At 41.5% G+C, this 22,985-nt stretch overlaps 1 protein-coding gene across 3 annotated transcripts in view; it reads left to right on the top strand.

Moving 5' to 3' along the window:
* FMN1 (formin 1) overlaps window positions 1–22,985 on the top strand; it is a 467,756-nt gene that overhangs the window by 119,337 nt on the left and 325,434 nt on the right. Inside the window, exons 1-2 of one of the 3 annotated variants that reach the window (XM_070378267.1) lie at window positions 2,032–3,819; window positions 5,500–5,617. The exons of 1 other annotated variant lie outside the window; for it this stretch is intronic. In XM_070378267.1, the coding sequence (XP_070234368.1) occupies window positions 2,458–3,819; window positions 5,500–5,617 (1,480 nt within the window). In that variant the 5' untranslated portion in view covers window positions 2,032–2,457. Of the gene's footprint in view, window positions 1–2,031; window positions 3,820–5,499; window positions 5,618–22,985 lie in introns of those variants that run through there. One more of the 3 variants, XM_070378268.1, reaches the window with a different exon arrangement.

Genomic DNA, 22,985 nt, shown 5'->3' with positions numbered 1-22,985 from the left:
TTAAAATGAACCTAAGAACACCTTATCTACCCTAAGCCGAGGGACTGGAATCAAATTGTCTCCCTGGGACCCAAGATTCCCACGACGTTGTATTCATGTCCGTGGGTATTGAGAAGGTGCTAGAACTTTGTATTTCCACTCCATGCTGTAGTGTAGAAGAGTCTTCTAGTTTATGTCCCATTTTGCCCATATCTGCTGAAAGTGCTTAGCAACTTATTCTGGAAATCAGTAATTATGTCTGAGAAAATGGAGCTTTCTCGGTTAAAGAACAACAACTATGTGCCATATCTCTTCCCCTCACCCATATGTTGACTGGTCTACATGGTTCTTCAGAAGACTGATCTTACGATCTGATGTAATGATTCCTTTTTCTTTCTCTGTCCTGAAGAAGCAGAAGTATGATTTTATCAACAGGCATTTCCTTTAGATAGGAAGCTTGTTATAAGGCTTAAATGGCATGAGTGAATTTTCCTGAGTGTTGTGGTGGCCTTTTGATTAACCGTGCCCTATTTAATAATCTCAAAATATGCTGGGATCAGGAGCAACCAGGAAAGTATCCATTTAGACACAAGGTCAAATCAGGGATGAGGAAGCACTGTTTTAATTTTCCTATAAGAGTTGATGGGCTATAATCATATGTACGCTTTTTGTGTGAAGGTTTCTTTTGAACATATCGCACTGGAAATTTATTATTGTGATCAGAATTTCTCAGTGGAGAACACAATTCAAGTTAGCAGTGTGGAAGCCACAGCCATTCCCTGCTGCAGATAAAGCAAGACAGCTGTTTTGCTTATGGCTACAGCTTCTGTTTTGCAGAATAAATTTGTTTGCATTTAACACTTGGGCTCAATCTTCTTGTAGCTTTATTCAGAGAGTCAGTGATTACTATTAACCTATGATGACTATTAAGCCAGTTTGGCTCTCTTGATCCAGCATAGTGCCTTATCCATTCCAGGTGCTTACTAAATGCCTGCTGACTCAATAGGATCTGGTAAACACTGAGACCTTCAGGTACAACAGGAAGCTGCCCCAAGAGGCAGGTATGCTGCTAGGAAACAGAGCTGCAATTTTTCCATGTCCTTCATTGCCAGGTTCCCAGCTTGTACAGCATTGGAAACTACACTGAGCTGATGTTTGGTGGTGGTTTTGTCTTTCCTGTTTTTGTTTTAGGCAAATGGGTCTGTGACAGAGCCCTGATAGAGACCTTTCAGATGTTTTTCCCTGTAGGGAAATGTGGCTTCTTGGGGATCTTTTTTATGAATTGCTTTGCCTAACAAGGCAGGTTGTGTGTTACTTTGTACCATGCTAGGTTTCAATTTGTTGGTTGGATGGCTGAAGCACAGAGGGGTGCCCTTTTGGCAGCAGGATTCCTAAGAAAGCTAGGAAGTCAGAGCTGCTGAACAGAAGCCCAAGGTTAGCCCAAGAGAGTGAAGGGTTATTCCTCCCTGACTGGGGCTGTTTACTCTACCACCCTGAGGCTGGTGGACAGTGGGCGTGGTGGGCGTACTTGCCTAAGTACCTGTTTGTAGAACACTGTGGCAGCAGGGCAGAGCTAAAACAGCAGTAATCTGAAACCAGTCTTGTTGGTTTTCCTTCCCTGGAAGCTAAAATCTGCATTCCAGATGAAACCTGCAGGGAAGCGGAAGAAAGCACTTAAAAAAAAGAAAGAAAAAGCTTCAGGGGTAGTAAATTAACTGCTTTTTGGAGTCCTTGGCACTTGTGAGATGATCTGTTTCTTTCTTTACTTTTAAATATTTCTTTGCTTCGGGCTTTGTAAGTGGCTGTCAGTCTGTGTGCAGCGCTAGTTTTGGGGTGTTTTTTTTTTTTTTTGCTTGGATGGCACAGGCTTCTGACCGTGATTTAGATGGCAAAAGAGAGCCCGCAAGACGTATTTCAGTCATTTTCTGCTGATTCACTTTTGAACTTCCTGGGCTGCTCTGGGAGTGGAGGGGCGGGGAGGTGGTTGAAGGCTGTCAGGAACAGCTTGCCCGCTCAGCACTCTCTGGAGCTTCCCTTGCTCACCAATGAGGAAGTTGAAAGCCACCAGGAGAACCGCGGGCACTAGGGCGGAGCTCGTGGCAAATCCTGGGCTGGGATGAGTGGGGGCAGGCTGATTTTCCCTACGACAAAAAGCCTTTTGTCCCGGGGAATAAATACGGAAGTCCCAGAGGAGCAGCCTCCCAGTCCGTGTGTAGTAAGGTGCGCAGCCTCAGCTGCTTCTGGCCATAAAGCCCCGCCGACTTTTTACAGTTGCCCGGGGCACCCCATCCCCGCGCAAACCGGAAGGAGGGCTTGGGAGGGACCAGGGCCGGGCCAAGTGTGCTCGCGCTGCGGCTGAGTCCACCGGCCGGTCCTGTGCTCTCCGTTCTGGAAGTTAAGAGCCGATGGAGTGCAGAAACTGAGAGAGCAGGGGAAGGTAGCAGAAGTGAGAACTGCCACCCAGGGCACTGCTGGGACATGGAGGAAGTTGGAAACGCTCTGAATGGCAGTGATGGCTCGAAACCAGAACAACCTGAAGCCGGACTTGACCCGGCGCTGTCGATCCTTACCAAGTTCTCTATGAAATCCCTCTTTGGGTTCACGAGTAAATTGGAATCTGTGAAACCCGAAGAGGAAGACGCGGTGCTGAAAGCCTTCCGTAATTTAGTGGTGGAGCCCAGTAGTGGATCGGATCTGCAGGAGGCAGAGGCTCAGGTTCCACTTGACCATGGAAATGATGGGAAGACAAAGGTGGAAACGCAGACGGAGTTGGAGGGAAGTCCTAGGGCAGGAACAGAGGCCAGGATTTCTCTCCCTGGACAAGAGCTGCTTCCACTCGCTGCTTTGAATATGAACAAAGACAATGTCATTTTGGTTCGAGGGACCCTGGTGAACACCACCATTGATTCTGATTCTGATGATGGAGGCCAGGAACCAGAAGAGGGAAGCAAGACCAATAGCCCCAGATCCACTGGTGGTGTTTTATCTGAGCCATCCGAGGAGCCCCAAGAAAAGCCAGGAGGTGGAAGGGAAAATACCGCCCCTGGTGACAGGGGTGATGCAGAGCTCAGTGGAGAAAGTCCTCAAAGAACTCTGCAGGAGATAAGCTGCAAGTTGGAACCCGACAAAGGTGGCCTTCAGACAGAGCACAGCCCCTGCCAGCGAGAAGCGGGAGAAAAAGGTTCCATGGCTCCAGCTGTGGTAGCAGACCAGGACTCAAGTGTTGGTGTCACCGAGAACACCTCTTCTAAAAAAGAAGTCCCTGGAGAGAAGTCCTTCCAGCTTCCAGCTTTTTTCAGTGGGCTTCGTGTGCTGAAGAAGGGAGCCACAACCGAGGGCGGGGAGACCATCACTGAAATTAAACCGAAGGATGGGGACCTGGCTTTGCTCAAGTTGACCCAGCCAGTCCAGCGGTCCCTAGCGCAGGCAGGGCCTCCAGCAGTGAAGATGGGAGAGAAAACAAGCTATCCAAAGGCCACTCCCACTCTCCTGGAGCAGCTGTCTCAGCTGCTCAACATTGACGTCCCCAAAGCCGAACCGAAGCCAGAAGACCCTGAACAGCTCAAGGGGGAAGAGATGGGCTGTGGTGCACCTCAGGAGAGCCAGAGCAACCCTGGAGAAGCCCAAACCCAGGGAGGAGAGGTCAAGCCAAAGCCTCCAGAAACAGCCTTGGAGGCCTTTAAAGCCTTATTCATCCGTCCCCCCAAAAAGGGGACCACGGCTGACACCTCTGAGCTGGAAGCTCTCAAGCGCAAGATGAGGCATGAGAAGGAGTCCCTAAGAGCTGTGTTTGAGCGGTCAAGGTCAAGGCCTGCGGATGGCCCCTCAGATTCCAAAAGCGTACGTAGCAGTTGGGTTGTGTGATTTGTCATAAAGTGTTATGCGGCCATGTTTCTTTTCAGGTTTCCTGTCAAAGAGGGTCTTAGTTACCTACTCTCAGTGACCCTCCTGTAGGTGAAACATGGTATAATCAAGTGGTCCTTATAACGAGTCTGGAGTTGGACATTTTGGAGTTGGAGTATTTTCTTTCTTTCTTATATTTCTCTGGATTGTTGTAAGAAAGGTGTGCAGATCAAAAAGGGAAACTGTCACTCTGAGTTTAAGCATTAATAGTAAATGTGCTTATAAAAACCAGGCAGCATCAGAATCAATGCAATATGGAAATGTAGCCCAGACTTCCTTCCCATTTAATTAATTATACCTTTGTGAAAACTGTATTTTTCCTTTGAAAATTGGTCACTTGGCCAAATCCATGTTTGTGATGTGATTAAAATGTTCTGTGTTGGTTATAAGATATCCTGATTGAGGACTGGGTTTAGAATGAGACCTGGGTTATAATTCTAACTCCACCAATTACTGGTTGGGTGACCTTGATCTTCTCTAAGCCTCAATCTCTTCATCAGCAAAATGATGAAAATAATTTTATATGGTAGTGTTGAAGAATAAATGAAGTTAGCACATGGTAACCATCTAATTTGTGAAAACTGTTACAGTTGTTTAAAAAAGTATTCAGGAAATTTGTAAGGACTAACAAGCACTTTGGAGAAGGCAATGGCACCCCACTCCGGTACTCTTGCCTGGAAAATCCCATGGACGGAGGAGCCTGGTAGGCTACAGTCCATGGGGTCGCTGGGAGTCGGACACGACTGAGCGACTTCACTTTCACTTTTCACTCTCATGCATTGGAGAAGGAAATGGCAACCCACTCCAGTGTTCTTGCCTGGAGAATCCCAGGGACGGGGGAGCCTGGTGGGCTGCCGTCTATGGGGTCGCACAGAGTCGGACACGACTGAAGCGACTTAGCAGCAGCAGCAGCAGCAAGCACTTGTTCAGTGGATCTTAAAAGTTCATAAGGGCAGTGAGTAGAAGTTTTTGCTTAGTTTCACCTTGAATATAATTATCATTCCCTCATACATTTGATCAGTTAAAATGTTAAATTTAAGGTCTTTAGAAAAGTTAGCTTGGGTTGCAGTTAAAAACTAAATACAATATAGCATTCTTCTGGTTGTAAAATCAACCCCTGTAAAAATAGCTTGAAAGTGACAGCCATATCATTCTTTTTTTTTGGTAGGAAAGAAATAAAAAAGAATTGATCAATGTGAATGTCTTAGAGAAGTGTTATCTTGACCTAGAACTAATCTTCATGGAAAGTGCAAAGCTGGTTTATAACTTTAACCCTAGAGTTGTTTGGGCAATATTTGTAAACATACCTATAAATGTACCAAATTATAGTATAAATGTACCAAGTTATAGTACATCTGTATCTTCAGCTCAGAGTGTATTTATGGCTTTTTAAAAGAGTTACATGCTGAAAATCACTTATTGAAGATTGTGTAATACTTGGCCTTAAGTTGTTTCGTTTTTCCACTCCAGCTGATCACTTTATGTTTCTGGAAAAGGATTGTATTGTAGTGAGTTGTTTCAGTTGCAGCGAGTGAGAGCAGTATGCAACTCAGGGTTTAGTTGGCTCTGGTCACATTTTATTGAACTTAAACTTTTCTCTGCCCACTTTTCCCACAGCCTGACCACAGCCCCACTGAGCAGGATGATAGGATTCCTGGCAGACTCCAGGCTGTCTGGCCACCACCGAAGACAAAGGACACAGAAGAAAAAGTGGGATTGAAGTACACTGAAGCAGGTGATGTGAAAAGAAGCCAGGTCTCAGAAATGAATCTCTTGCTGTGTTGGCTTTTAGTTCTAGCTCAGTAGACTCTGAGAATTGGAGTTTTTGTTTCATTATAAAATGCAATGCTCAAGGCTTTTCTTTTTGGTTTCGATGTTACATTGACCCCTGGCACACTTATCAGGAATGAATCTCTTAGAGATGAAAGGTGAATGCAGTGAAATGAATGAAGGGGGGCACTTGTGTAAAGGAGGAGAACCTTGGGGGAACTAATGGAGAAGGTAGATTACAGATTCTTCAGGAAGCGGGTGGTTGGCCCTCAGAGAGTGTGTGAGCCGACAGGGCTTCTGGCAGAGGCAGAGTGTGAGTCTCCAGAGCTGGAATACGATTTGTTCTTTGTCTTCAAGTAATGCTTTTGAGCCACAGGAACCTTGTGCAGAGTGAATGTACAGATACCATCAGTTACTCTCTCACTTTTGTTAAACAAAGCTTTATTTAATGCGTAGCCAATTTCGAAGCAAACTAATTCCCTGGAAATCTTCCCCAGAGCTTTGCTTGAACGTATTTAAATAGAATGGGAATCTAGATATTTTTACTTTTTAAGTGAAAGGTTCACATGAAATTAAAAAAGAAAAGAATGGGAGGAGGTTATGTCTTAATTGTATATATGTGTGTTTTTATGTATCTCTGAGGAAACCTCTTTGTCTTCTTCCTGATATTTGAAGATTTCTTGCATAGGCTTCCATTTTGCTGATTGTCTTAGGTATCTGTATATATTACCAGTCTGTATGGCTATACAAAAGAAGTACTTCTTTCAGTTCTTATTGGTTGACTGGTTGACATAAGTGGATCAAAGTTTGGATGGTTTAGTAATCCATAGGCTTTTTGAAAGATGATAAAGTTACAATCAGTAAGTGATTTCACAAATGGATCTCAGTTCTAGCCTCCACTTACACAGTTGCAAACTTCTGACTACCCCCAAGACAATGACTTGATGACATTTTTTTCTGACCTACTTGACTTACAGAGTGAAAGCTATCATAGCCTTGGTGAAAATGTATATTACTATTTCGTTCTTCTTGCCTACATTTGATTTTTCCAAAATCAGAATGCTTATGACTGCAATACTGACCACCTACCAAGTTGTCTTTTCTATAATCTGGCACAGTTTGAACAGTCAAAAAGTCCTGAAGCTCCCTTTAGTGAAAAACCAGAATCCTATGAGTTCTTATTCCTAGTGTATAATGGGGTGGCAGTCTTCCTTGTGATAATGAGCGTTTGCTGAGTAGAGAAAGAAAGGTCCTAAATGACTTTTCAGTCTATGTCAAATCACATTTGGGGGCATTTATACTCTATAGAGATTCCCGAGTATTGCTTTCTCTCCTCTTCTGTTTCTAGAAGCTCAGAGGAGTCCTGTCATTACCTTGCTGTGTAATTACACCCAAAGTCAGTAGCTTTCCAAGCTCTCTCTCTTTTTTTGGTCATGAAATGTGTGTTCACAGAGCAATCTAAGGTCTGGGATTAGATGAGGGAAAAGGAGGGGGGAATCAATGAATAGTAACAGTCCTCTTGGGTGCATTCTGCTGGCACAAGGACAGCTTGCTACAGAGAGAAGACTGACTGTTGTCTGGAGAAAGCATCTCGGTCCCCAGCTGGTTCCCATGGGTGGCAGTCCTGTGGCTCACTTTCTGTGCTCCCAGGTCTGGTGCTTATTTTCTTATGAACCTTGTAGCAGTAATTACTCTGCTGATAACACTTTACGGAGTGTTAAAGCAGATACTCTATGCCTGCAGGAAACTTCTTTTTACTTCATGACTCAATACCAACATATGGTTGCCTTGTCATTTATTGCTAATCTTGAGGAAGTTAACACTTTCCTTGTGATTTTAAGTTCTGAGAAATCTGGAGTCTTATAAGCACATAGTTTATAACTTAATACATTTTGTGGTATTTCCATTGGTTTCCCTGCCCTTAGGGAAGTAGGGAGCACAGAGATAGAAAAATTAGATCCAAAATATTTTAGGGTGTTCGAAGTGCTTTTAATTTTTCCTGGCATGTATAATTCATTTAGTGAAATGGGATAGCAGGAGTCTAGCATTCGTATTTCAAGTATGCTATTGACTCAGATGACAAAGAATCTGTCTGCAATGCAGGAGACTTGGGTTCCATCCCTGGGTTAGGAAGATCCCCTGGAGAAGGGAATGGTTATCCTCTCTAGTATTCTTGCTTGGAGAATCCCATGAACAGAGGAGCCTTATGGGCTACAGTTCACGGGGTCACGAAGAGTCAGACACAACTGAGCGTTTAAGCACACAGATGTAAGAGTTCTGTGCTGTCAGCATGGGAGCCCAGTCCTCAGCAGGGCTGGCCCAGAGGTGTTTTTTTTCATCTTGAATCTCTCACTGTCCTTGTGCTGCCCTTGGCTACTTTGGATGTGCCGCTGCTCGTGTTTCCCTCTGTTCAGAGTTCATCGTTCAGTGATGTCTTTTTGAGGGCTTAGGTGGTCCTCTGATATAGTCAGATCACTTTTGTTCAAGGATAAAAAGAAAGAGCTGATCTAGGGGAAGCTGTCCCTTTAAACTATGGCTTCTGGAGCCCTCGTAGCCATGTGAGAGAAGCTGACCACTGTTGCTGGTGCCAACTGTCAAGGGTGCACTCTTCTGCCACTGCCAAAGCCATCAGCATCATGTATAGCTGCTGACACGGCAACAAACTCACTCCCTTGGCAGCTAAAGCTTTTGGCTCCCACTGGAGCCTCTGCTGCCATTCTGATGACGCTGCATCCACCATCAAGGGCCCTTCCACTGCCAGTCTCTGAGCTCTCAGAGCCCAGGTGATGTGCCAGTTGAGAGGGGCACTAGCGCTCACCAGAGCTGTCACTCAAGGGACTTGAGCAGGTTGGAGTTGACTTCTACCAGGGAGGGTCCCCTGTGTTCATTCACACAGTATTTGAATCACTCTGCTCAAATGAGAAAGAATCCCTTTTCCCAAGCCCTGTACTGTCCTTTCATACATTATTAGCAATGCAGTTCTGCTTTGTGCTTGGGATGCCTCAAAGCTATTGTGAGTGAAAAGAGCATTCTCTCTCCCCTCCCCCCCCATCTCCTCCCCCCAAGCATTCCTTGGAATTGGACTGGGGACTATAATCTAGGTGACAGCCCTCATGTTCACAGAATTGTCTTTCCTCCTCCTCCTGAGTACAGAAGTTTGCTCTCGAAACAAGCTTGTGGGATAGTCTGGCTTTTTTTAGGAGGAATTTTTCAGTGGGCTCATCACATTCTTAAATGGTTAAGTCAGGTTGAGTCCCTGCTGCTTTCCTGCACTGCAGACCAGAAACATCTGGGTGGAGAAAACTTGATTACCTTGTGAAGCCCAGGGCTAAGTAAAACCAAGTCACAACCAAGTGAAAAGGTATGAAACAATACAAGGGGAACCTAAATGAAAAAAAAGTCAATGTCTACCTTTAAGTTTAATGCTGCAAAAGCTGTTTGTGTTTTCAGAGATAGATCCCCAGGGATCTCTTCTGTTCCTCCTCTAACAGGCTGTCCTATCTGTGGTGAGGTTACTTAAGGGTTTGTAACAGGCCCAACGTCTTCTAAAAAAAAAAAAAAAGATTGGACATAATAAAGATCTGGGTATCATAGAATAGTCAAATCATAGAGGTAACATGGGGTTAAACTTTTATCTCAAACTTGAAAGAATTTTATAGACCCTACTAGGCTACTTTTTTTTTTTTTCCATTTTGCTTTATGGCGAATAAATGCACTTAGCTATACTTATTTTGTCTTTGGATAATTCTGTATACTATTACTGTATCAGCCAGGGTCTTGTCAGGGATCAAGTGAGGATGATTTGATTGACAGTTTGTTGGAGATGGTTTACAAAGAGATGGAGATGGAGATGGTTGTGGATGGGGTTTGGGAAAAGCAGGAGAGATGGAGCAGCTCTCTGGGGCTAGTAATCATGGGAGGTGTTTACAGCCCAGGCAGGGCCAGGTGAAGCTGCTAGAAAACCCATAATGTCAGAGGGAGGCTGAGTGGTGTGGAGGGGGCTACCCAACAGGAGCCGTGGCCTTCAGTGGAGGGATGCAGCCAGTCCATGGTAACCTGCCCGTGGGAGGGAGCTGGGGGAATGAATGCTCTGACTTTCTTCTCCTGCTCTCTGGTCTCCTGCCATCTCTCCTCTTGGCCAAATCCAAAGAGAAGTTAGAGGACTGGGATCTGCTTTAGGCCAGACAGCAGAGCCCAGAAAAAGACCCAGAAGGGGCAAGAGTGGATCTGGGAGGCAAATGAAAGATACCCAGCACAGTTACACTGCTGGCTGACTCCAGGTGAAAGAAGGTTCTGAAGCCCGACAGTCTGTGCAAAGAATTGGCACACACGTACCACATCGTACCTGACCACATAGGGCGTGAAGAAAAGCTCCTCCCTTGTATCCTGTGGGAGGGTATGTTTTCTGCTCCAATCAGTTCATAGAAAAAGACAATGGCTATTACTCAGAGCCTTGCCCTGTGCACTCCTACTTCACCTTAGTATAGAGGCTTTGTTTACTGATCTCAGAAAATCCTCCATAGGCTTTCAGTGGTTTCCCAATATTACAAAATAAAATAAGTTTGGAAATATCTAGAAATAACACAGAGTAAAACGGAATCTCTAAATTGAGTTTCATAGAGATATCATTTCCACCATTTTGAATGGTGATAGTCCTGTGTGAATTTAATACTTAAAATTTTTTTATCACACTGTACAGATTGCTTTTTATACTTGAAAATGTGACTTATCTTTGATTTCTGCATTGAACAATAATTAATTTGTAGATTTCATTTTTTGAAATGTATAATGATGAAAATAAATAGTTTATCAGTGTTTTATTTAGGATACATTGCTTGTGCAATGGCTAAATAAAAGTGTTTATGCCTTTTTAAGGGTTTTATGCATGTTAATTGCCAAACTTAATTTTCTTATCTAAAGTTGTTCAGTATGAAATCAATACTTTTAAAACACTGAAATTATTTTTTCCTCTTATTTGCTTTCTACTTTTCTTGTATTTTCTGGTGTATAGAAATTTAAGATGTTTATATAATCAAATCTACTCTCATTTTATTGTATGGCCTTTCTTTTGGCTTCAGAGGACTTCCCCTACTCAAATATCAGCTTTATGTTTAAATTTCTTAAGTGATTTCTTTCTACCTCTTCTTTCCTTCTCTTCTTTTTGTCCATTTCATATTGAAAACTTATTTCAAGGCCTAGCCTGCAGTAGAGAGCTAATGGCAGCTTCTGGTTTTCTAAGTAGCTAATTGTATAGCAAGCTTCTGGAGTAACAATTCCTCTCCAGGCTAAGTTTAGGACAGTATTGAGCTTTCTTTTCTCTTTGTGTTTGGATTTTGTACCAGTATCTTCATTATTGTACCTATATAATATATCTCAGAATCTGTTCAAGTTCCCAGGCATACTTACAAAAATTTTTTGTTTCTTATTTTTTTCTTCCAGAAAACTTTAGCTTACTTAGTCTTATTTTGAAAGACTCCCTTTGGGACTTTTATTGGAATTGCATTATTTATAAATTAATGTGAAGGTGGGGATGAGAATTGAGATCTTTAAAATGCTTAATATTGCTTACCAGGAACATATCTTTAAACCTATTTAAGTTTTCTTTTCTGACTTAATAAACTAAATAAATGGATACATAGGGGTATATCTTGTATTTTGTCTAAATGTATTCCCAGGCATGTTATTTTTTGGGAAAAAAAAAAAAACTGATGTGAAACTGTATCTTGTGATTACTTTTCCTTAAAGTCAAATGCATTCCTTTGAATCTAGTGAGTCACACACACTGGATACTCAGATTTTCCTCCTGAGGTCAGGGCTGGCCTGAGTGAAGGGCACGTTTGGACCATCTGATCTCAGGGGTACTGTTCCTTAGTTTTACTCTGGTTGGTGATTCTTAGTATCTGAGACCCCTTAAAAGGCTAACGATGATAGAAAGATATGGAAGAAGACATTGCAGTTAATTTTGCATCTACAGTCTTTCAGACCCTCCTCCTCACCCCACAACCATCTGTGGACACCCTGCCCCACCTCCTGCCACATCCCCAGGTTTAGATGAAGAACCTTTGCTGCAAATGCTCAGCCTAGAGCTGGGCCTCCTTTCCTCTTCATCTCCTATTTTGTGTTATAACGAATGACCTGAAACATTTCTTTCATTATTATTTAAGTATTAGGATATTTAAAAAGTACACCATCATACTGTGTACTTCAACATCCGAAGAGGAAATGAAGCTAATGTGTGTGAGATTAAAATGGTACCATTTAGGAAACTGTCAGTCACTTAATTACCCAAGAAAAAAATGGAGAAAAAAAGGACAAAGAAAGCAAGCCCTCATGTTTTCCCAAAATAAAATGAACTATGTGTCTTTAGTTTCTCTTTCAGCGTGCATCTGGAACTGCCCTTCTCTCCCCTGGCTGTACCTCAGAGCTGGCCTGGGACTGGGGGCTGGCACAAGGACCACCATACTCAAGGAACACTGTGGTTATGTAGTAAATAGAACCTAACAGCAGGCACCAGGGTTACTGTGAGTGGGCAAGTTGTCAGTGTGTATGGCATCTCTTTGGGCTTATTCACACCACCCAGAACCTTGGAGTAGCTCAGGAGCGTCCCTATTTGGAGTAATTTAGGTAACCCATTTCTCAGCTTGATGATAAAGATCCGCCTACTTTCTGGTTTGTTTCTAATTTAGGTTCCCTTGGTTATAAAGTGATAGAGCTGTTTGCCACCCTTCCTGGTGAGTCAGACGTTCTCGTCTCCACCAGCCAGGGAGAGCTATAAATATCTTGGAATATTTCATTGGCCTCTAGTACTTTTAAAAACTTCATTCATAGCTAACAAGCTATGTTAGCCATGAATGGATTTTCCTTTAATATCATATGTCCATTCAGATTTTCCTAAGTGTCTTCTTTCATGGTCTAGGCAATAGGTTAGTTCATTGTATATTTCACAGGCCTTTGTAACATGTTACCATCACTTGCATGGAGTTAGGGTGATGGTCCAGAAATTGGAAGCTGTGCCAATGGCCCAGTAAAACTTTGCATCTTATACTGAGAAATCAGAGGTGACACAAGTGTTACAGGCTTCTACTATGTATCTGGGAGCTGTGGGGGAGGGAGACTGACTTCCTGAACACAAATGGGAACTAAGAATTGATATTTAGCAGAGGGAATTCCAAAATGTGGACCAGTGACTCAGGAATCGTATGTTGTGTCCTAGGAAATATTAGTAAAGGTCTTTAGCTCAGAGGACGAAAAGCAAGAGATTAAAATACAGAATCTGAAACTTTAGAATATTAAGAATTTAGAGATGCAAGCATCTCAGAAATTGTGTGATTAATCCTATTAGTTTTACAAATGAGAGCCAGAGAGGTTATGACTTACTGAAAGATACATGTAATTAATAAGAGAGCTGAAATGACAGAAGAAAGAGAAGAACCACAGCTTCAAGTCGGGGATCGGGGTGGTGGAATGCATTGGAGACTGAGTAATGTTTTTTTTTTTCCTGCCAACATACAACAATTAAAGCTCCAGCAAGGAAAGCACATGGGAATAGGAGCATTTAAGAATTATGCTGATTATTAAAAAAAAAAACAAAAGTATTATGGCACTGGAGTGAGTCCATCTGAATAATAAAGGAGAGATATGGGTACCATGCCAGCTCACCAGACACATCCACAGAAATTAACTGGGTCATTTCATGCTGCTTTTTGACTCATAAAAATTGTTAATAGGAATTTTAATGATATCTTTAATATGGTCTAGTCTCACTTAAGCAATGTAAAGCAAATAAAAATGCTTCTGGTTTGTGAATTCTTGCAAAGTTCAGGTGGGGCTCATGGGGCTCAGTTTGTATGCTGAAATGCAGGGTGCATGTTATTTGATTTTAGGAGGTACAGGAACAAATGTTTTTATTTTAATGGTTGTGTATTTCAGTAGTCTTATGATGTTTTAGAGAAAATAAAACAAGCACTAAAATCCACTTAGAAGCTTCTTTTGGGGAGGTGAGGCTGAGGTTTGATATGCCATATCCTGTGCCACATTTTCACAAATACCTCCTTTCACTATTTTTTTTTTTTTACTGAAAATTTCTATCCAGGCGACCTCATTTTTCTTCTCTTCTTCAAATCTATTGCCAGCTGCCCAGTGCTTATTCTCTGGATCCTCCACCAAGCACCACTCTACCATTCCAACCTCTGTACCCTCCCCTCTACCACTCCCCCCACAGCACACATCTTTCACTTGCATTGAATTCTTTCCTCTGGTCCACCTTTACTGTTCTGGGATCACCCACCAGCTCAGCCAAGAAAGGGCACTCACTCTTTCAGATCCCTCCTCCCAGAAACAGCAGTTGGGACATGGTGAGTGTTTTCCTCTTTGATAGAAAGAACAAATGACTGTATTTCTGACTAGTAACTAAAGCAAAGGTTCCATGGCTAAACTCTTGAGCACTCTTTACCAGAGGAAGGAGTGAGAATGTAAGATGGGAAAAGTAGAAGATGATCTCAGAGAGAAAGAAATTGAACCAGGGAAATCTTAGGGATGTGCTTAAGTTTGGTGTTTCCTTTACTTTGGGTTTCATAGGTTTGGGCATCAAATAGAGTTGAGTTTGAAGCTTGGCTCTTCCATGTACTAACTGTTTAAAAAGAGCAATGATGATAATTTAAAATAATTATTGTAAAGATAAAATGAGATAATATATGAAATTCAGTAGCATCACAACTAGCTTATTATGTTATTTATTTTTTGACCACACCAAGCAGCTTGCGGGGTCTTAGATCCCCAACCAGGGATTGTACCTGGGTCCATGGCATGAAAGCATGGAGTCCTAACCACTGGATTGCCAAGGTGTGTGTGTGTGCATGCGTGTATGCTCAGTTGTGTCTGACTCTTTGTGACCCCATAAACTGTAGGCAACCAGGCTCCTGTGTCCATGGAATTTTACAGGAAAGAATACTGGAGTTGGTCACCATTTCTACTCCAGGGGATCTTCCCGACCCAGGGATCAAACCTGCATCTCTTGCATCTCCTGCATTTGTTGGTGGATTCTTTACCATTGTGCCACCTGGGAAGCCTGGATTGTCAAGGAATTCCCACAGTTGGCTTTCTAAAAAAGCAGTTTATGTTGAAGTGTAGCATACATGTGGAAAATTGCTCATATTACAAGTGCTGATGAAAAAATCACTCAACCTCAGAAAGAAATGGAAAATTTTATTTGAGCCAAATTAAAAGGATTGGAAAAGACTCTGATGCTGGGAGGGATTGAGGGCAGGAGGAGAAGGGGACGACAGAGAATGAGATGGGTGGATGGCATCACTGACTCGATGGACCTGAGTCTAAGTGAACTCCGGGAGTTGGTGACGGACCGGGAGGCCTGGCATACTGCGATTCATGGGGTCGCAAAGAGTCGGACATGACTGAGCGACTGAACTGAACTGAACTGAAAACTTAACACCTGGGAATAGACTTTCAGAACTCTCCAAGAACTGTTCTGTCCATTAGAGAGATTAGTGGATCTTGAGTCATGACCACCTTACAAGATTAAGTAAGGGTGTTCCTAAGGAGTAATCTTGTTGATGCTCGGAGAATGTTATTTATATGGTTGAGTAGTTCTTTCTTCTGATGGAAAGGTTTGGTCAATGTGTAATGCATATACACAATATACAGTAGAGGGGAGAGAGGAAGCCAAAGTCCAAAGAAAAAACTGTAATTTGTAAATTTTCCTTGACTTGCTTTAGAATACAAATTTTTATTTCATCACAAATAGTATAATAGCTCTATGAATTATAACAAAGTGAACATAACCACCATGCAAATCAAGAAATAGTCCATTGCCTACAACCCCGAGGGCCCTATCTGGCCCCCTTCCTATCACAGCTACCTTTGTCCTCCAAAGAAATCACAGTTCTGACTTCTAACACTATAGATTAGTTTCAGTGCTTCTGAACCTAAGTGGATTCATTTTGTGTCTGGCTGCTTTCCTTCAACATTACGCTTGTGAGAACCAAACATGTAATCGTAGGTACCTGTAATCTACTTGTTTTCACTGTTCTATACCACTTCACTGTATGAATGTATTGTGATGTGTTTATTCATCCATGATGGACCTTCATGTTGTCCTCAGTTTGGGGCTGTTATGAGTATGTTGCTATTCATTTTCTTGTGTGTGTCTTTCGGCACACAAAGGAACACATTTCTGCTTGGTACATACTGGGGAGTGGAATTTCTGATCATAGGATATGTCTGTATTCAGCGTCATTTGTTGTTCAGTTGCTGTGTCATGTCTGACTCTTTGCGACCCCATGGACTGCAGCACCCCAGGCTTCCCTGTCCTTCATTATTTCCCAGAGTTTGCTCTAACTCATGTCCATTCTGTTGATGATACCATCCAACCATCTCATCCTCGGTTGCCCCCTTCTCCTCCTGCTCTCAATCTTTCCCAGCATCACAGTCTTTACCAGGGAGTTGGCTCTTCGCATCAGGTGGCGAAAGTCCTGGGGCTTCAGCTTCCACATCATTTTTCCAGTGAATACTTGGAGTTGATTTCCTTTAGGATCGACTGGTTTGATCTCATTGCTGTCCATGGGACTCTCAAGAGTTGTCCGCAGCACCACAATTCAAAAACATCAATTCTTAAGTGTTAGTTCAGTTCAGTTCAGTTCAGTCACTCAGTTGCGTCTGACTCTTTGCGACCCCATGAATTGCAGCACGCCAGGCCTCCCTGTCCATCACCAACTCCCGGAGTTCACTCAGACTCACGTCCATCCAGTTGGTGATGCCATCCAGCCATCTCATCCTCTGTCGTCCCCTTCTCCTGCCCCCAATCCCTCCTAGCATCAGGGTTTTTTTCCAATTAGTCAACTCTTTGCATAAGGTGGCCAAAGTATTGGAGTTTCCCCTTTAGCATCAGTCCTTCCAATGAACACTCAGGAATGATCTCCTTTAGAATGGACTGGTTGGATCTCCTTGCAGTCCAAGGGACTGTCAAGAGTCTTCTCCAACACCACAGTTCAAAAGCATCAAGTCTTCGGTGCTCAGCTTTCTTCACAGTCCAACTCTCACATCCATACATGACCACTGGAAATACCATAGCCTTGACTAGACTGACCTTTGTTGGCAAAGCAATGTCTCTGCTTTTGAATATGCTATCTAGGTTGGTCATAACTTCCCTTCCAAGGAGTAAGCGTCTTTTAATTTCATGGCTGCAATCACCATCTGCAGTGATTTTTGAGTCCAAAAAAATAAAGTCTGACACTGTTTCCACTGTTTCCTCATCTATTTCCCATGAAGTGATGGGACTGGATGCCATGATCTTCGTTTTCTGAATGTTGAGCTTTAAGCCAACTTTTTCACTCTCCTCTTTCACTTTCATCAAGAGACTCTTTAGTTCCTCTTCACTTTCTGCCATAAGGGTGGTGTCATCTGCACATCTGAGGTTATTGATATTTCTCCCGGCAATCTTGATTCCAGCTTGTGCTTCTTCCAGCCCAGCCTTTCTCATGATGTACTCTGCATATAAGTTAAATAAGCAGGGTGTCAATATACAGCCTTGACGTACTCCTTTTCCTATTTGGAACAAGTCTGTTGTTCCATGTCCAGTTCTAACTGTTGCTTCCTGACCTGCATATAGGTCCCTCAAGAGGCAGGTCAGGTGGTCTGGTATTCCCATCTCTTTCAGAATTTCCACAGTTTATTGTGATCCACATAGTCAAAGGCTTTGACATAGTCAATAAAGCAGAAATAGATGTTTTTCTGGAACTCTCTTGCTTTTTCAGTGATCCAGCGGATGTTGGCAAGTTAATCTCTGGTTCCTCTGCCTTTTCTAAAACCAGCTTGAACATCAGTGTTAGTAGATGATACCAAATACTTTTCCAGAATGATGGTATCAATTTACATTCCCATCTCAAAACATCACAGTTCTGATTGTGCCACATCTTTGCCAACATTTGGCTTGGTTGATTTTTCTAATTCAAGCCAGTCTGTTGTTAACTGGTGTTTCCCAGTTAAGCACTTTTTCATATGCTTATTGACCATTGGATCTCCTGTTTTATAAAGTGCCTGTTCAAATCACTTGTTCATTTTTAATAAGTAGATTCTTTTTTATTATTTTACACAGAAGTTATTTTTATATGCTGGATATTAGCCATTTGGTTAAATATGTTTGAAGTATTTTCTCTTACTCTCTGGATTAGCTTTTCATTATCTTAATGGTACCTTTTGATGAATAGAAATTCTCACTTTTATTATAATCATTCTTGTCCTATCATTAGGGTATTTTAAGCCTTCTTAAAAATCCTTTTCTAAGTCAATCATGAAAATATTCTCTTATAAAGGTATTAATGTTCTTCATTTGTCTTTAAACTTACAATATACTGGGCATTGATTTTTGTGTACAAGTTGAGGTGGAGATCAAGTTTGTTTTTTCTATATCAAAATTATCTGGAATTATTTACTGAGAAACCCACCTTCCTCCCCTGGACACTGTATTCTGTTCCAGTGTTCTCTAGATTTATCTAACCTTGTAACAGTGTAGCACTGTCTTAATGACAACTATAATAAATCATGATCTACTAGAGTATGTCCTTTAACCTTGGTTATTCTCAGCGGTTTGTATTTTCATATGCATTTTAAAATTAGTTTATTAACTTGGACATTGTGGTTTTGATTGCCTTGACATCTTTATAATAATACTGAGTTTTTAATTCCATATAGTATGTATATCTTTTCTGTAAATATTTATATATTGTCTTTTCTGATTTCTCTGTTCAGTTTTCTTTGTGGAGGTTTTAATGTCCCTTAAATCGATTCCTAAGTATTCTAAAATTTTGATGCAGTTGTGCACATCTAAAAAAATTCCATTTTATGACTTTTTGTCAGAATGTCTCTCTCAATAAAATAGTTACTGTAATTATTGAACTGTTTCCTTATTAATGAACCTTTTAACTTTTAGAATCTTTCACTGTTGCAAACAGTGCTTTAATGAAATTATTATATATCTATTTGTGCATACCAGTGAGTGTTTCAATAGGATAGAAGTGGAATTTTTAAGAGTTCCTGCCCATTTTAAATGCTGATAGATACTACACAGCTGCCCTCTCAAAATATGAAACTCATTAATACTCAGCTAAAACAGGAATGTCCTTTACTCACATTTCACCAATATTCATTTAATTTATGCCAGTCTAAGTTTAAAAATTGCATACCACTATTTTTAATTTGTATTTCTCCGATACTCGCATAGTTGGACGTCTTTTCATTGTCTTTTGTGACTTGTTTGCTTGTGTTCTTTGCCCTTTTGTAAATTGGGTCATTCTCTATTCTTACTGATTTAAAAGAAGGTGTTTGTATGTTTATAAGTCCACCAGGACTTCCCTGGTGGCTCAGATGGTAAGGTGTCTGCGTGCAATGCAGGAGACCTGGGTTCAATCCCTGGGTCGGGAAGATCTGGAGAAGGAAATGGCAACCCACTCCAATATTCTTGCCTGGAAAATCCCATGGATGGAGGAACCTGGTGGGCTACATCCATGGGGTCGCAAAGACTCGGACACGACTGAGCGACTTCACTTTCACTTTTATATGTTAAGGGAATTAGTCCTTGATTTCCTTATATATACAAGTGTAAATATATATCTCAATCCTAGTCTTTAGGTTGCCATTTCTTTTACCTTTTGCTGTCATTCATTATATGGAAATTTTGTTTTGTGTAGTCATATCTTTTCAGGGAGTTGTTGTTTTTATTGTTGTTGGTCTTAAGGAAGCCTTCCCCAACCTAAACTTGAACAATATATGTATTTAACTCCTATGCATATATATTTAGATTTTTATTCAGTCTGCAATTTGTTTCTGTGTGTGGCACACATAAAGATATGATATGGGTGACAGTGTGCTTAGCTTATAGAATCTGCTTTTGATTTTGTTTCCATCTTAGTTCTAGTTTTTCAGTTGAGAGTCTTAGAATTTTTTTTATAGACAAATGATGACAATTTGCATTTGTTGTAAAATGGATATAATATTTGTCATCTTAACCATGAAAATTTTTTTATCACTTACTCAAAACATTTATTATCACTCTGTATACGTAGCACATATGGTTTACCTAAGGGTGAGTAGATGTTGGCCATTTTAAGTAGAGTTCAGTAGTGTTAAGTATATTTATGTTGTGTAACAGATACCTAGAACTTTTTAATTTTCATACCTGAAACTGTACACGTTAAGCAACTGTTCATTTCTCCTGTTTTCCCAGACTCTGGCAACCACTATCTTATTTTCTATTTTATGAATTTGACTATTTCAGGTGCCTCATATAAGTGGAATCATACAGTATGTGACTTTGTGTGACTGGTTTATTTCACTTTGCATAATGTCCTCAAGATTCATCCCTGTGTTAGAATGTATCAGATTCTTCTCCATTTTTAAGGTTGAATAATATTCTACTATATATGGTCTGTACCACATTTTCTTTATCCATCCATCAATAAACACTTGAGTTGCTTCTACTTTGAGCTATTGTTAATAATGCTGCTATGACCATAAATGTACAAATATTTCCCTGGAATACGGAATAAAACAGGGCAAAGACTAATAGAGTTTTGCCAAGAAAATGCACTGGTCATAACAAACACCCTCTTCCAACAACACAAGAGAAGACTCTATACATGGACATACCAGATGGTCAACACCAAAATCAAATGGATTATATTCTTTGCAGCCAAAGATGGAGAAGCTGACTGTATAGTCAGCAAAAACAAGACCAGGAGCTCACTGTGGCTCAGACCATGAACTCCTTATTGCCAAATTCAGACTGAAATTGAAGAAAGTAGGGAAAACCACTAGACCATTCAGTGTATGCAGGTCACGAAGCAAGAGTTAGAACTGGACATGAAACAACAGACTTGTTCCAAATAGGAAAAGGAGTTTGTCAAGGCTGTATATTGTCACCCTGTTTATTTAACTTATATGCAGAGTACATATAAATCAAATCCCTTATGATTATACAATGGAAGTGAGAAATAGATTTAAGGGCCTCGATCTGATAGATAGAGTGCCTGATGAATTATGGAATGAGGTTCGTGACATTGTACAGGAGACAGGGATCAAGACCATCCCGTGGAAAAGAAATGCAAAAAAGCAAAATGGCTGTCTGGGGAGGCCTTGCAAATAGCTGTGAAAAGAAGAGAGGTGAAAAGCAAAGGAGAAAAGGAAAGATATAAACATCTGAATGCAGAGTTCCAAAGAATAGCAAGAAGAGATAAGAAAGCTTTCTTCAGAGATCAATGCAAAGAAATAGAGGAAAACAACAGAATGGGAAAGACTAGGGATGTCTTCAAGAAAATCAGAGATACCGAAGGAACATTTCATGCTAAGATGAGCTCAATAAAGGACAGAGATGGTATGGACCTAACAGAAGCAGAAGATATTAAGAAGAGATGGCAAGAATACACAGAAGAACTGTACAAAAAAGATCTTCATGACCCAGATAATCACGATGGTGTGATCACTGACCTAGAGCCAGACATCCTGGAATGTGAAGTCAAGTGGGCCTTAGAAAGCATCACTAAGAACAAAGCTAGTTGAGGTGATAGAATTCCAGTTGAGCTATTCCAAATCCTGAAAGATGATGCTGTGAAAGTGCTGCACTTAATATGCCAGCATATTTGGAAGACTCAGCAGTGGCCACAGGACTGGAAAAGGTCAGTTTTCATTCCAGTCCCAAAGAAAGGCAATGCCAAAGAATGCTCAAACTACTGCACAATTGCAGTCATCTCACACGCTGTTAAAGTAGTACTCAAAATTCTCCAAGCCAGGCTTCAGCAATATGTGAACTGTGAACTTCCTGATGTTCAAGCTGGTTTTGGAAAAGACAAAAGAACCAGAGATCAAATTGCCAACATCTGCTGGATCATGGAAAAAGCAAGAGAGTTCCAGAAAAACATCTATTTCTGCTTTATTGACTATGCCAAAGCCTTTGACTGTGTGGATCATAATAAACTGTGGACAATTTTGAAAGAGATGGGAATACCAGACCACCTGATCTGCCTTTTGAGAAATTTGTATGCAGGTCAGGAAGCAACAGTTAGAACTGGACATGGAACAACAGACTTGTTCCAAATAGGAAAAGGAGTTCGTTGAGGCTGTATATTGTCACCCTGTTTATTTAACTTATATGCAGAGTACATCATGAGAAATGCTGGACTGGAGGAAGCACAAGCTGGAATCAAGATTGCCGGGAGAAATATCAATAACCTCAGATATGCAGATGACACCACCCTTATGGCAGAAAGTGAAGAGGAACTAAAAAGCCTCTTGATGAAAGTGAAAGAGGAGAGTGAAAAAGTTGGCTTAAAGCTCAACATTCAGAAAACGAAGATCATGGCATCCCGTCCCATCACTTCATGGGAAATAGATGGGGAAACAGTGGAAACAGTGTCAGACTTTATTTTGTGGGGCTCCAAAATCACTGCAGATGGTGACTGCAGCCATGAAATTAAAAGACGCTTACTCCTTGGAAGGAAAGTTATGACCAACCTAGATAGCATATTCAAAAGCAGAGACATTACTTTGCCAACAAAGGTTCGTCTAGTCAAGGCTATGGTATTTCCTGTGGTTATGTATGGATGTGAGAGTTGGACTGTGAAGAAGGCTGAGCACCGAAGAATTGATGCTTTTGAACTGTGGCGTTGGAGAAGACTCTTGAGAGTCCCTTGGACTGCAAGGAGATCCAACCAGTCCATTCTGAAGGAGATGAGCCCTGGGATTTCTTTGGAAGGAATGATGCTAAAGCTGAAACTCCAGTCCTTTGGCCACCTCATGCGAAGAGTTGACTCATTGGAAAAGACTCTAATGCTGGGAGGGATTGGGGGCAAGAGGAGAAGGGGACGGCAGAGGATGATATGGCTGGATGGCATCACTGACTCGATGGACGTGAGTCTGAGTGAACTCCGGGAGTTGGTGATGGACAGGGAGGCCTGGCGTGCTGGGATTCATGGGGTCACAAAGAGTCGAACATGACTGAGTGACTGATCTGATCTGATTTCCTTGGGACCCTGCTTTGAATTCTTTTGAGTATATACTAGAAGTGAGATTGCCGGATCATATGACAGTGTTATTTTACTTCGAGGTGCCTCCATACTGCTTTTCATAGCTGCTAAATGATACATTGCTACTGTATTGTGCAAGTTCCAATTTATCCACCTTGTCAACACTTGTTACTTTCTGATTTTTTTATTTGTTTAGTAGTAGCCACCTCAATCAGTGTATTGACTCATTGGGTTTAGATTTGAATTTCTCTAATTATTAGTGCTGTTGAATGTCTTCTTATGTGTCTATTGGTCACTGGTGTA

The sequence above is a fragment of the Bos mutus genome, chromosome 10 (genome assembly GCF_027580195.1).
Source record: "Bos mutus isolate GX-2022 chromosome 10, NWIPB_WYAK_1.1, whole genome shotgun sequence".
Classification (NCBI taxonomy): Eukaryota; Metazoa; Chordata; class Mammalia; order Artiodactyla; family Bovidae; genus Bos; species Bos mutus.
Note: the sequence above shows the minus strand (reverse complement) of the source record. Positions and strands in the feature narration are given on the sequence as shown.